Source organism: Amblyraja radiata, chromosome 3, assembly GCF_010909765.2.
Source record: "Amblyraja radiata isolate CabotCenter1 chromosome 3, sAmbRad1.1.pri, whole genome shotgun sequence".
Lineage (NCBI taxonomy): Eukaryota > Metazoa > Chordata > Chondrichthyes > Rajiformes > Rajidae > Amblyraja > Amblyraja radiata.
The window spans coordinates 31,808,396-31,821,932 of record NC_045958.1 but is presented as its reverse complement, the minus strand read 5'-3'; the positions used below and the strand labels follow the sequence as shown (position 1 = coordinate 31,821,932).

At 42.0% G+C, this 13,537-nt stretch overlaps 1 protein-coding gene across 1 annotated transcript in view; it reads right to left on the bottom strand.

Annotated features, from left to right (window-relative positions):
* LOC116971539 (transmembrane channel-like protein 2-A) overlaps window positions 1–3,241 on the bottom strand; it is a gene marked incomplete at its 5' end in the record, with an annotated part of 58,857 nt that extends 55,616 nt beyond the window's left edge. Inside the window, one exon of the mRNA XM_033018778.1 lies at window positions 2,757–3,241. Coding sequence (XP_032874669.1) covers window positions 2,757–3,241 — 485 coding nt within the window. The remainder of the gene's footprint in view (window positions 1–2,756) is intronic.
* Between the last annotated feature and the right edge of the window lie 10,296 nt (window positions 3,242–13,537).

Sequence of the window (13,537 nt, the reverse complement as noted above, 5' to 3'; positions counted from 1 at the left end):
CACTGCTAACTCATAAAGTTTGCTTAAATCAGCGTATAAATTTGATATATTAGCTGAAAAGAATGACAGAAGCTTTGTACACATTACTGTCTAAATAATGTCTAAATAATATAGAACATAGAGCAGTTTAGCACAGAAACAGGCCCACAATGTCTGTGTTGGGCACGATGCCAAGATCAATTCTTATCTACCAGCTTTCATTCATTTCCCTCCATTTCCCACCTACCCATGTGCCTATCCAAAAGTCTCTTAAATGCCACTATTGTGTCTGCCTCTACCACAACCATCGACAGTGCATTGCAGGCACTCACCATTCTGTGTAAAAAGCTTGCCCTGCACATCCCCTTTAATTTTTGCGCCTCTCATCCTATAGCTATGCCATCTAGTATTTGATATTTCCATGCTGAGAAAAAGATTCTGACTGTCTATCCTATCTATGCTCTCATAATTTTACACGCTTCCATCAGGTCTCCTCTAAACCTCCAGTATTCCAGAGAAAATAATAAATGTCTGTCCAACCTCTCCCTGTTTTGCCCCCTAATCCATGCATCATTCTGGTAAGCCTCCTCTGCACCCTTTCCAAAGCCTCCATATCCTTCCTGTGTGGGGGCGACCAGCACTGCATACAATACACCAAATGCAGTCTAACCAAAGTTTTATCAATTTCTAATAATGCATCGAGTTTATTTAGCGATTAATTAAACAGCATAGACTTTTTCATTCAGAGGTGTGCACTGACAAGGTGCTGCAAATGTTAATATTAAGCTTGCAAATAACTATGGAGATTATTCTCCTCAGCAAGGTCCTACATGTGATTAGGCCATCTGCACCACAAGCACCATGGTAGGAATATCGAAACTTATTCCTGCTGAAAAAATGAGAGAAAAAATACTGTAAACTAAGCCTCAAATCTAAACTTTGCACAAATTGTAAGCCTTTGAATCTTTTACGTATTCTATAGATTTCTGAAGTACATATAAAACAAATATTTTAAAGCAATTACAAACTCAAAGCACAAGAAAATATCAAAAAACTGTTGCACAAGAAAAGATCAAAAAAGTCAGTAGAAATATTTAAAAGCCACTTATTAAGATTAAATTTTTCTAGACACGATAAATGAAATTTTGAAGATAACATATTGTTAGTCAGTATTCTAGCAGTCAGCTTGTCATATAATAATTTTGCCCATGAGATAAAATTCTCTCCCATGCTACATTTTTGCAATACTTTATACAGATATTGCTATTCTACTTGATCAAATGCTTTTTCTGCGTCCAATGAAATAATTGATACATCTTATTCTGCACCTTGAAGCACATTGAGAATTGTCTAAATTATCAGATCATTCACATTTTTTAAAGTAAAAAAGGTATGACTGAAGATATTTCCCATTCATATCCTTGTTTCTCTTGAGACCAGGCAGTACATTTTCCGATGTGTTTATACAGTAAGTATAGGGTATGAAGCTCTGGTTTCCTATTTATTGTAGACATATGGAATTTCTTGAGGACCAGCATCAGAGCCTTCTCCTCACTAGTGAATTTTGAGGGCAATATTTATGCATGCATGAAAACCCAAAAGTTGTTATTACACCATAAAGTCCAGCTCACATTTCATATTTGGATAGATAATGGCTAAAGCAGAAAAAAAATAACATACAAAAATTAAATAACATGCTTTTCTTGTGCTGCTCATTAATTTATTCCATCCACTCATCACCAGGCAGTTCTGCTCTAACAGATGGTGGTGGGTATATGGAACGAGCTACCAGAGAATGTAGTTGAGGCAGGATTTAAAAGACACTTGGACAGGTACATGGATAGGAAAGGTTTAGAGAGATATGGGCCAAATGTGGTCAAATGAGACTAGATTGGATAGGGCATCTTGGTCGGCATGATGAGTTGGGCCAAAGGGCCCGTTTCCATGCTGCATGACGCTATGACTATGAGTACATCAAGATTCACATACTTTGGGTTACTGTGTAACTCATATGGAAAATGTCTGGTACAAGCTAGTGAGTTTATTTAATTAATTCAAATATAACATTATTCTAAATTGGATGTTGCAGTAGAAGATGATGGAAGCTCACAATATCTTTTGTCAGCATTTTAAAAGAGAAATTAAAATGTTTTAAGTCAAGATTCTCAGTCAGTGCTAGTAGGAAGTCAACATCCAATACACCACACACTGACAAATGTATAATGTATTTCCAATATTTACTATTTTACTAAACACTCTTTAAAAATGTGCTTGATCATTGTATGATTCAAATCCTCCAGAATCGCATTTTGCTGTTGTACCATAAAATGTAAACATCTTTGGGAGCATTATAAATATAGACAGAAAGCAAGAGTGTCAAGAGACTTGTTTTTTGTACTTGCTTGTGTTGGAAATGTTAGACTTTGTTCATTAACTACTTCCCATGACCATAATTACAAAATAAACTTGAAGCATAAAATGAGTCATCTGGTTTTCTTTAATCCCCCTTTCCTTATTCAAACTTAAAATATACTACCTTTCTAGATTATTTTTCTCCCAATTAAATTTTTGGTTCATATTTTGTGCTTTATGACATAGGATATTTCAGAAAATGAATTCTGTTCTGTAAATATATGGACTCCGCATCATGGAATAGAAAATACCAGACTCACAATTACTGATTCCTCTTGCATTCAAATTCTTCTTTCGATAAAATTAATTTAATATCTGTGCAATATAAGGGCAATATCCTCATACAGTAAAGAAGAACCAAGTACCTGGAGGATTTGCCTTTCTTTTTTCCATTATGTCTTTCGCCCTTCTTATCACCTTTTTTGTTTCCTTGTTTTTCCTTCTTATTATCTTCATCTTTCTGCTTCTTGTTCACATTGTTTCGATTATTACCGTGGGCGGGGGTCCTTTTTGTTTTCGCATTTTTTCCCTTTGGTTCACTGTCATTGTCACTTTCTTCCTTTCTGTTATTCCTATTGTTTCTTGCTTTTACCCTTGAATTTTTAGCTCCCCCCTTTTTGCTTTCCTCTTCTTCTTCATCATCGTCATCTTCTTCTTCGTCACTTTCATGGCCTCTATTGTTTTTGTTTCTCTGTCTATTTCCATTCTGAACTGGGGGTCTCCGCCTATTGTTTCTTCCTGTGGGTTTGGCACCTTCTTCTGAACTGTCTTCATCCTCAGATGCTTGAGGCCGGTTTCTGCTCTTCTGTTGCCTTCCTTTCTTCTCATCCTCCTCTTCTTCTACATCAATCAAAACATAACAATAAAAGTGGGAGATTTAGAAATTCCTTTCATAACTCAATCGACAAATAGGACATCTGATGACTTAAAAATCTTTGGGATATATGCCCACTAGTCACAAAACCAAACCTCAGCAAGTTTCTGCATTTTCATAAGAGGAAGAGATTGTCAAAGTGGAGAATAACTGGAAAGATCAAAACAAGCACATTTGGCATCGTTTAGTATGTAAAAGAAAATTAAACTACATTTATGATTTACATCCATTCAAGTAAACTTGATTTTGTATAAACCACTTGTTAATTGTTCTGGGTGTAATTTTAACTTACATGTGTAACTAGTTTAGGTAATTGCCTGGTTGAAGCAAGGGACCTGATTGTACCTATGTTTCATTGCATTACAAAAATTAATGATATTAAGCGATATAGAATTTTTCACAAATTCAGATCACCCTCTGAATTTACATTTCACTACTGTCTTAATCTGACACCCTTTCATCTCATTTTCATCTTTAACTTTTGTGACTTACTCCACCCATCTGCCAGTCAATCCTCCCCTCCCCTGCATCCACCCATCACTTGCAAAGTTTTATCCTTGCCACCACCTCTCTTTTCTAGCTATCTCTCCACTACTACAATTAATATGTAGTGGGGAGAAAGCTTGAAAAGAGAGGTGGGGACAAGGCAAAGCCTGGCAAGTGATAGGTGTTCACATCTGCGGAGGGAAAGAGGAAGCGATGACTCAGGTCAGGCCAGAATAGTCCTACCCATTCTCTCCACAGATGCTGCCTGACTGGCTGAGTTACTCCAGCACTATGTTTTACTATTGAGGACACTGTCTTCATGTAGAATTATTTGAACTTTAGTTTTTAGAAGGCCAAATATAAATGGTTTCTGGTAGCGATTGTGAAAAGTAGCAATTGTTTCTCTTACCATCATCTTCCTCCTCTTCTGTCTCGTGGTCTATCTGAATTCCAACTGCAAGTGAAAATATTATTTTGATTGAGATTAACTGTTTTTGTCTGTATAAACATAAAGCAGCTAGTATTTTGTTATATTTTTTTAAAACTTAAACGATTGGATTACCATATACAATACAAACTAAGACCTAGCCCAACCTTCTACTGCAGTTGTACAGGGTATTGGTGAGACCACATTCTACTGCAGTTGTACAGGGTATTGGTGAGACCACACCTGGAGTATTGTGTACAGTTTTGGTCTCCAAATCTGAGGAAAGACATTCTTGCCATAGAGGGTGTACAGAGAAGGTTCACCAGACTGATTCCTGGGATGGCAGGACTTTCATATGAAGAAAGACTGGATAGACTCGGCTTGTACTCGCTAGAATTTAGAAGATTGAGGGGGGATCTTATAGAAACTTTAAAAATTCTTAAGGGGTTGGACAGGCTAGATGCAGGAAGATTTGATTGATTTGTTTATTTGTTCCGAACAAGTAAAGACATAAATAGGAATAAATAACAACAACAAAATCGAAATAGTCAAACAATTGAATGAATGAATGAAAACTTTATTGTCATTCAGATATACACCTAGACATAGTGCACCTTGAACGAAATTTCGTTGCATTTGACTCTCCAAATCAGGTAAATAGTAAAAGTAAAAGTGCTAGGTGCGTCCATAAAAATGCCTCATGTGCATGGTTCTGTAAAAATAAATATATATAAAAAGTTTTTAAAAAGTGTCGATATTTAAAAAGTTCTAGCCTCGGTTTTGTTGATTGTTCAGTAATCTTATGGCCTGGGGGATGAAGCTGTTGCAGAACCTGGTTGTCCCGCTCTTCATGCTGCGGTACCTCCTCCCAGAGTTAAGCAGTATAAACAGTCCCAATTGTGGGTGTGTGGGGGCTCTGGTAATGCCCTTAGCTCTAATCAGACAGCGCTTGTACCCCATGTCCATGATGGAAGGAAGAGAAGTCCCAATGATTTTTTCCGCTGTCCTCACCACTCTCTGAAGGCACTTCCAGTCCGCAGCTGTACAGCTGCCGCACCACGTAGAGATGCAGCTGGTCATGACCGACTCAATTGTGCTTCTGTAGAAAGTGGTGAGGATGGGAGGGTGGAGGTGTAAACTTCTCAACCTGCGGAGGAAGTACAACCGCTGCTGTGCCCGTTTTGCCAGAGATGTAATGTTTGTGGACCAGTTTAAGGTGTCCGTTATATGCACCCCCAGGAACTTGATCCTTTTCACCTGCTCCACTGCTGAGTTGTTGATGCAAAGTGGAGTGTGACTGGGCTGAATTTTCCTTCTGAAATCGACGACAATCTCCTTGGTTTTGTTCACATTTAGGAGAAGGTTGTTCCTGCTGCACCAGCTCACCAGCTGTTCCACCTCCTCTCTATATGCCTGGTCGTCGTTATTGCGGATGAGGCCCACTACTGTTGTGTCATCCGCGTATTTGATGATATGGTTAGTAGTGGACCTGGCGACACAGTCATGTGTCATCAATGTAAAGAGCAGCGGACTCAGGACACAGCCCTGAGGGGAGCCGGTGCTCAGTGTGATGACCGAGGAGGTGTTCTTCCCCACCCGCACAGACTGGGGTCTTTCAGAAAGGAAATCCAGGATCCAGTTGCATAGTATGGTATTGAAACCTAGGGGTGCCAGTTTGCTCACCAGATGCTGGGGGATTATCGTGTTAAATGCTGAGCTGAAGTCAACAAACAGCATCCGCACGTGGGTGTTCCTCTCCTCCAGGTGTTGTAGGCTCAGGTGGACTGCAGAGGAAATAGCATCCTCTGTGGAGCGGTTCGGGCGATAAGCAAACTGGAACGGGTCAAAACTGGAGGGGAGTTTAGAGACCATGTGCTGCTTAATAAGCCTCTCAAAGCACTTCATTATTATTGGTGTGAGTGCTACGGGGCGGTAATCATTAAGGCTGATATGATGGTGGCTGTCTTGAAACATGATGGAACAATGGCCTGGTTCAGGGAGATGTTAAAAATGTCTGTCAGAACCAGAGCCAGCTGGTCGGCACATCCCCTAAGCAGACGCCCCGGTATGTTATCCGGTCCGGCTGCCTTTCGCTGGTCAATGCCCTCCAGGATTTTGCGGACTTCAGCAGTTTCAAAAGACAGTGTCTGTTCTCCTGGTTGTGGCTCTAATTTCCTCACTGTAGTGGTGTTCAGTGCCTCAAACCTGCCGAAATTATTATTTAGTTCATTTAGAAAGTCTGTGTCATCCTTACAAGACATCTGAGGGGCCTTGTAGTTTGTTATGGCCCGGATGCCTTCCCACATGTTCCTGGTGTTGGTATCATCCTGGGAGAAACCCTGGATTTTCTGTCCGTGGGCGCGCTTTGCTTTCCTAATTTCGCGGTTGAGGTTGGCTCTCGCTGTTCTCAGAGCCCCCAAATCACCAGATTTAAAAGCCGCATTTCGTGCTTTCAGCATGGCACGCACCTCTGCAGTAATCCAAGGTTTGTGGTTGGCCCGGGTTGTGATGTTCCTGATGACAGTGACGTTCTCCATGCAGCTGGGATGAGCATTACAGAGAGGTGGTCAGAGGAGCCGAGGTGAGGCTGGGGTACTGCTCTGAAAGCCTGCTTGATGTTACTGTAGACCCGGTCCAGCGTATTCTCTCCACGTGTAGCAAAGTCCACATATTGATGGAAATGAGGGAGGACAGTCTTCATGTTCGCCTGGTTAAAGTCCCCAGCAACAATGACAACGCCCTCGGGATGATTTATTTGCAGCTCACTGATGGAACGGTAGAGAATACGCAGAGCCTCCTTAGTGTTGGCCGCGGGGGGGATGTATACAGCAGTAATGCTAACCACAGTAAACTCCCGTGGCAGATAGAATGGCCTGCATTTCACAATCAAAAACTCTATGTCCGGAGAGCAGTGGCTGGAAACAGCGGTAGCATTATTACACCAGCTGTTGTTTGTGTAGATGCACACACCCCCACCCTGGGATTTACCAGTCAAAACAGTGTCCCTGTCGAGCCGGAAAGTTGTTAGCCCCCCTAAGCTAACAGCCGCATCAGGTACAGATGGGTTTAGCCATGTCTCTGTCAAAACTATAACGCAGCAGTCTCTCACCTCCCTTTTTATTGTGAGATCCAGATGTAGATAATCCATTTTATTTTCCAGAGAGCGGACATTCGACAGGAGAACGGATGGGAGCGGTGTCCTCCACGGGTTAGCCTTTAGCCTCGCCGTTAGCCCACCTCGACAGCCCCGCTTCTGTCTTCTGTAGCGCCGCCTCCGTGTCCTTCTGTAGCGCCGCCTCCGTGTTCTTCTGTAGCGGCCAGTGTTTGTGAATGTCTCCGCAATTCTGCAGGCCGCTGGGTTCTCCCGACACAGCAGTCCGAGACAGTGCAGGCGTTCCTCGAGTTCAACGTCCACGTAGTCTCTACTGCTTAACCGTTGTAATCCCAGTAATGCCCCATGATCGTACGTTAACTTGCAGCCTGCCCGCTGCAAGTTATGAAGCCGGACCTTAGAAAACTTATCGCTATCCCTAACGAGAGTCAATGCAGCCGCAGCCAACCAGGGCGCCGCCATTTTAAGTTCCAGGCAATATTTGCAAAGCAATGAAAAGCATAAAGCAAAATTTAAATGTCCAACACTTTTTCTTTACAAGCTCGAAAAGGAGTGAGAAGAAGAATAACTTATTTAATCTCACCCCTTCTCCCTAAACCCTTCTTCCATATTTAATAATTAATTAATTAATAATAATAATACCCCAGACAATTTTTAGAGATGCATACAGACATATATATACATACAACTGATATACACTTACAAGTAATATGTATGAAGTAACCAAAAAACATAAATAAATAATAAATAAAATAATAAATAAACATCAACCCCTGTTTGTCAACCATCCCCTTCATCCCTGTACCTTGTGAAAAAATGTTTTTTGTATGTCATTTTGAACTGGTTCATGTTTGGACATTGCTTTAACTCCACATTCAAACTGTTCCACAATCCTACTCCACAGACCGAAATACAAAAAAAAATTCTGGTCGTGCGGACTCTTTGTACCTTAAAATTAAATATTCTTCTTAAATTATAACCCCCCACTCGCTCATTGAATAATTTTTGTATATTTCCAGGTAAGTTTTTATTTTTGGCCCTAAACATTATCTGTGCTGTTTTAAATGCAACCAAATCTTCTAATTTTAATAATTTTGACTGTAAGAATAATGGATTAGTGTGACCCAGATACCTGACATTGTGGATAATACGTATTGCTCTTTTTTGCAGAATAATTAATGAATGTAGCGAACTTTTATAGTTATTGCCCCAGACTTCTGCACAGTAATTTAAATAGGGTAAGATTAGTGAACAGTAGAGAATGCGGAGTGATTTGTGATCCAGAACCTTCTTAACTTTGTGTAATACAGAAATGCTTTTTAACAGTTTGGATTGTACATGTTTAATGTGTGATTTCCAGCTGATTCTATCATCCATTATAACCCCAAGAAATTTATTTTCATGAACTCGTTCAATTTCAACCCCATTTATCTTTATATTTGCTTGTGTATTTGTTCTGCAATTACCAAACAACATTATTTTGGTTTTGCTCAAGTTTAATGATATTTTGTTCCTGTCAAACCATGTTTTCAGTTTGCCCATTTCTTTTGTTATTTTGTCCAGTAGTTGTTTTAAATTCTCCCCAGAACAAAAAATATTTGTGTCGTCTGCAAACAAGACCAGCCTCAAGGCATTGGACACATTACAAATGTCGTTTATATACATGATGAATAGTTTTGGACCCAACACTGACCCAAGATTGTTCCCGATGTTGGGGAAGTCCAGGACAAGGGGTCACAGTTTAAGGATAAAGGGGAAATCCTTTAGGACCGAGATGAGGAAAACATTTTTCACACAGAGAGTGGTGAATCTCTGGAACTCTCTGCCACAGAAGGTAGTTGAGGCCAGTTCATTGGCTATATTTAAGAGGGAGTTAGATGTGGCCCTTGTGGCTAAAGGGATCAGGGGGTATGGAGAGAAGGCAGGTACAGGATACTGAGTTGGACGATCAGCCATGATCATATTGAATGGCTGTGCAGGCTCGAATGGCCGAATGGCCTACTCCTGCACCTATTTTCTATGTTTCTATGTTTCTATGTTTACAAGAAGGAGGTTGAAAATTGGGCTTCCATAAATTGAAATGTATGAAAAGGCACAAGGCATAGAAATTCTCAACATTCAACCCTTTGCTCATTCTGCAAGAGAATGCTGTTTTGTGTACAGCTTGTGGTTCAGGGTTGTAAAGACTTAGTATGCAGTTTGTGCTTCTGTACAGTACACCTCTCATTGGATATATGTACTAGAGGACCAAGAGCTCTAGATGGTGCAGGGTGATTTGAAGGATGAGTCAGCGGTAAGGAAGGCAAATACAATGCTAGTGTTCATTTCGAGGGAACTGGCATGTAAAAGTAAACCCCCCCCCACCCAACCTTACAACTATGTCATCTGGTTCTTGATTCCTCTACTTTGGGTAAAATACTCTGTGCACTTGCCCTATCTATACAACTGCTAATTTCAAAATTATGCCCTGCATATAACAGTCAAGATCGTCAACATAAATTAAAGAAAGAGTCAATTATACTTATATTGACCCCCGAGGGACACCACTGTCCACAGTTCTGAACAAGGCACCCGTTCCTCACTTCCCATCAGGGTTGACCTGCATTTATCCCCGTAATTCCTTCGGTTTCAATTTCACCAGCAAGTAATCTTTCATAGAATGACACGCCACCTATTGTTCTCCTTGCACAGTTACTAATTATAAAAGATTTTCCCTCACAAATTAAAATAATGAAGACCAATATCGCCTGCTATCATTTGTTCAAAATACCTTGTCAAGTAGATTGAACAAGTGCCACAAATCACCGTTAACGAAAAAATTAATTCTTCCAGGTAAACGAATCGCATGTAACGTTCTAAATATAACATTCAATGCTTAGACATTGAGCCCTCTTGTCGACCATTAAATACTCACCCTCTTCCAAATCCTCAATTTTTTTGTTCTTGGGTTTATTGTTATTTACCATGATCACCTCGTCTCGCCAGCTTCTCAATAAAGTAGATATTTCTCCTTGCCTTTAGCCTGTAAAACCTACGTCTACTGCGGCGACTGCTGGGACTTGGATAGAGTTGAGAGCAACGCCTGGCGGTTGTTTGGTCTCCAGGTGCTGTGACAGGCAGCACTGTCAGTGACCCGGTAATAGACAGAGGCACCAGGTACAGTGTCAAGGAGAGGGTGCCTGCATCTGGCAGACATGACTTCTATTTAACGTTTATGCAGGATTTATAGTTCATACAACGTTGAGACTTGAATCTTTCTTGTAAAGTGTTCCTGTCTTATTTTATGAACTGTGAATTCCGAGCAACACACCGTGCAGTAGTTTCATTTTGTAGCAAAATGTAGCTGTCCGTTGCCCAGTACTGAGATGCCGAGATGTATGCTCCTGAACATTTATTTAATATCACCTGAAATTAACTTAATATTAAATGAAAATTTAGACACGATTGAAGGATTTTTAATGTGCCACATAAATGGCCATTGCGTCAGCAAACGGGCTACCTAGTTTTAGCTGGGAACTCAAAAATTGAACAGACACAACATGCTGGAGTAACTGAGCGGGTCAGGCAGCATCTCTGGAGAGAATTAATCGGTTGACGTCTCGGGTCGGAACCCTTCTACCCAAAAGTGGACCTCGTATGTACAAAATCTTCTAACCTCAAGCAAAGCTAGAAATTATGTTATTTTTGAGACAACGTGATTTTATTTTTTTTTATTCCACTCTTGTCTCCCTCTTTCTTTCTCTCTCTCCCTCTGGCTTGCTCACAGGGATTCACTGCTGTCTGTAGATTTGAGTTAGTCATTAATTATCTTGACACCTTTCCTTCGGCTCCTTTCTAACTTATGTCTCCGGCTTCACAGGGCTTTGTTTCCAGGGGGTCGGGACGGGACTGGAGTTGGGAGGGAAAGGTGGGGGGGAGGGGAGTGGGGGGCGGGGGGGCGTTGGGGTGACTTAGTACGGGAGACAAGTGTAGGAGAGGTGTACTGACTGTGTGGGCAGACACTTTGGTAATGATTGCCCACTGTCGAGGACTTCATAATGCAGAGAGCCTGATTATAAACAGTTGCCACAAAAAAAAGATGTTGTGTGGATCTGGTATATCTGGGTATTGAAGGCGCTTCTGGTCTGCAGTGTGCAATAGTCACCAAAATACACTGCATCTTTAGAAAGGAAAAATACAAAACATGTCAATCCTATGCCATCCAAGTTGGCGTCTTGGGGTAGTCCTATTTGCCTGCATGTGGCCCATAGCCCTCTAAACCCTTCCCATCCATTTATCTGTCGTTAATAACCTCAAGAAAATATTAAGTCCACGTGAGCCTGTTTTAGTTTCCTGGGTCCAACTCAGAGAGAAGTCTCCCCCCTTTCCAGGGTTAATCGCTCCACTGTTTATAATGCTCTCTGCATTATGAAGTCCTCGACAATGAACCCCATGGGCAATCACTACCAAAGTGTCTGCCCACACAGTCAGTACACCTCTCCTACACTTGTCTCCCGTACTAAATGACCCCAACCCCCACTCTCCCCGCACTCCCCTCCCCTCGCCCCCTCCTCCCTCCCCCACCCACCCCACCTTTCCCTCCCAACTCCAGTCCCGTCCCGACCCCCTGGGAAACTGAAGGGAGCGACATTCAACTGCTACGGATACAAATAATGTAATACACAAGAAAGGGCAGATGCTGGTTGACAAAAAGTGAACACACAGTGCTGGAGTAACACAAAGACACATCAGAATTTTGGAAACGTCATCCCGTCACCCATTCCTTCTCTCCAGAGATGCTGCCTGGCCCGCTGAGTTAAAGAGTGCCCACGGTAGACTCACGAGTCACTACGGTAAACTCACGGGCTACTACGCTCTTACAACGAGTTTAAAAGTTTAAATTTTTTACTTCAAGAGTAAATTTGACTCGTGGAAATCTTTCATCATGTTGAAAGATTTTCACGAGTTAACAAGTTTCCCGAGTACCTGCCGTTAGCGTTATGAGTTCCGACGTTCCCGCTACGTTAATTCTACGTGATAACCACGAGTTTGATTTGTTTTAAACTGGGGATCACTCATGGGTGGACTCGCACCGTGAGACAGGGGTTTTATTTAGATTTTTTTGTGAGCAAGTTTGGGGAGATGATCCATGTCCAAGTTGTTGAGCTGTGACTTGAAGAGTGACAAGGATGGTGCACACCTCGTGGTGTCAGGAAGGATGTTCCACGCTGGGATAGTCCATGGATATAGTGACTATTTTTGTTTGCTCTAATTCTAGTATAAATAAAGTGACCTGAGGACTGTCTTGTAGATTTCTGCGTATTGGATAGATTGAATGAGGTGAGATATGTTACTGGGGATGATGCCATGAGTCTCCTTGTAGACAGTACACAAGTGGGCTTTGGTGCTTTTTGACTCCAGCGACTCCCTGCCAAGGCGATTTAACTTTTCGGAAACACTTGAATGTCGTGAGTAGTCGTTATAGACAAACCGGGCTGCACCCCTCTGAACCTTGTCAAGGGTGTCAATGTAATTTTTCTGGCGAGGGTCCCATATTGTCTGGCAATATTCCAACAGTGGGCGCACAAATGCTTTGTATGCTACATCCTTAGTTGGTTTGTTACAACCGGATAAGTTTCTCCGGAGAAGGCCCAAAGTTCTGTTTGCTTTGGCGGCAATCCGGTTTATGTGTCTGTTCCAGGCTAGGCCAGATGTGAGTTCAACTCCCAGGTATGGGTGGTGATCAACTTCTTTAAGCAGGCTGTCTCCCATCTTACAATACAATACAATTCAATACCGGTTATTGTCATTTGAACCTCAAATGAAGTTCAAACGAAATTTGGTTTCTGCAGTCACACAACAAGAACCAAGACACACAATTAACACAATTTACACAAACATCCATCACAGTGAATCTCCTCCTCACTGTGATGGAAGGCAAAGTCATTGCCTTTCCCCTGTTTTCCATTCTTCTCCCGAAGTTAAAGCCCTCGGCGGGCGATGGCAAGTCCCACAGCGGTTAAGGCCGCGCCGGGCGATGTAATGCCCTGTGCCGGGTCTTGATGTTGGAGCCCCCGGCGAGCGATGGCAAGTCCCGGGGCTGTTAAAGCCACGCCGAGTGATGTAAGGCCCCGCTCCGGGTCGTTTTCAACCGTAATTCGGGCGGGAGAAGTTGCCTTTGCGGGAGCTCCGTAAAGCGGTCTCCCACCAGGGACCCGCGAGCTCCCAATGTCACCGTCCACCGGGCCTGCGGCTGGAGGCTTCGAAG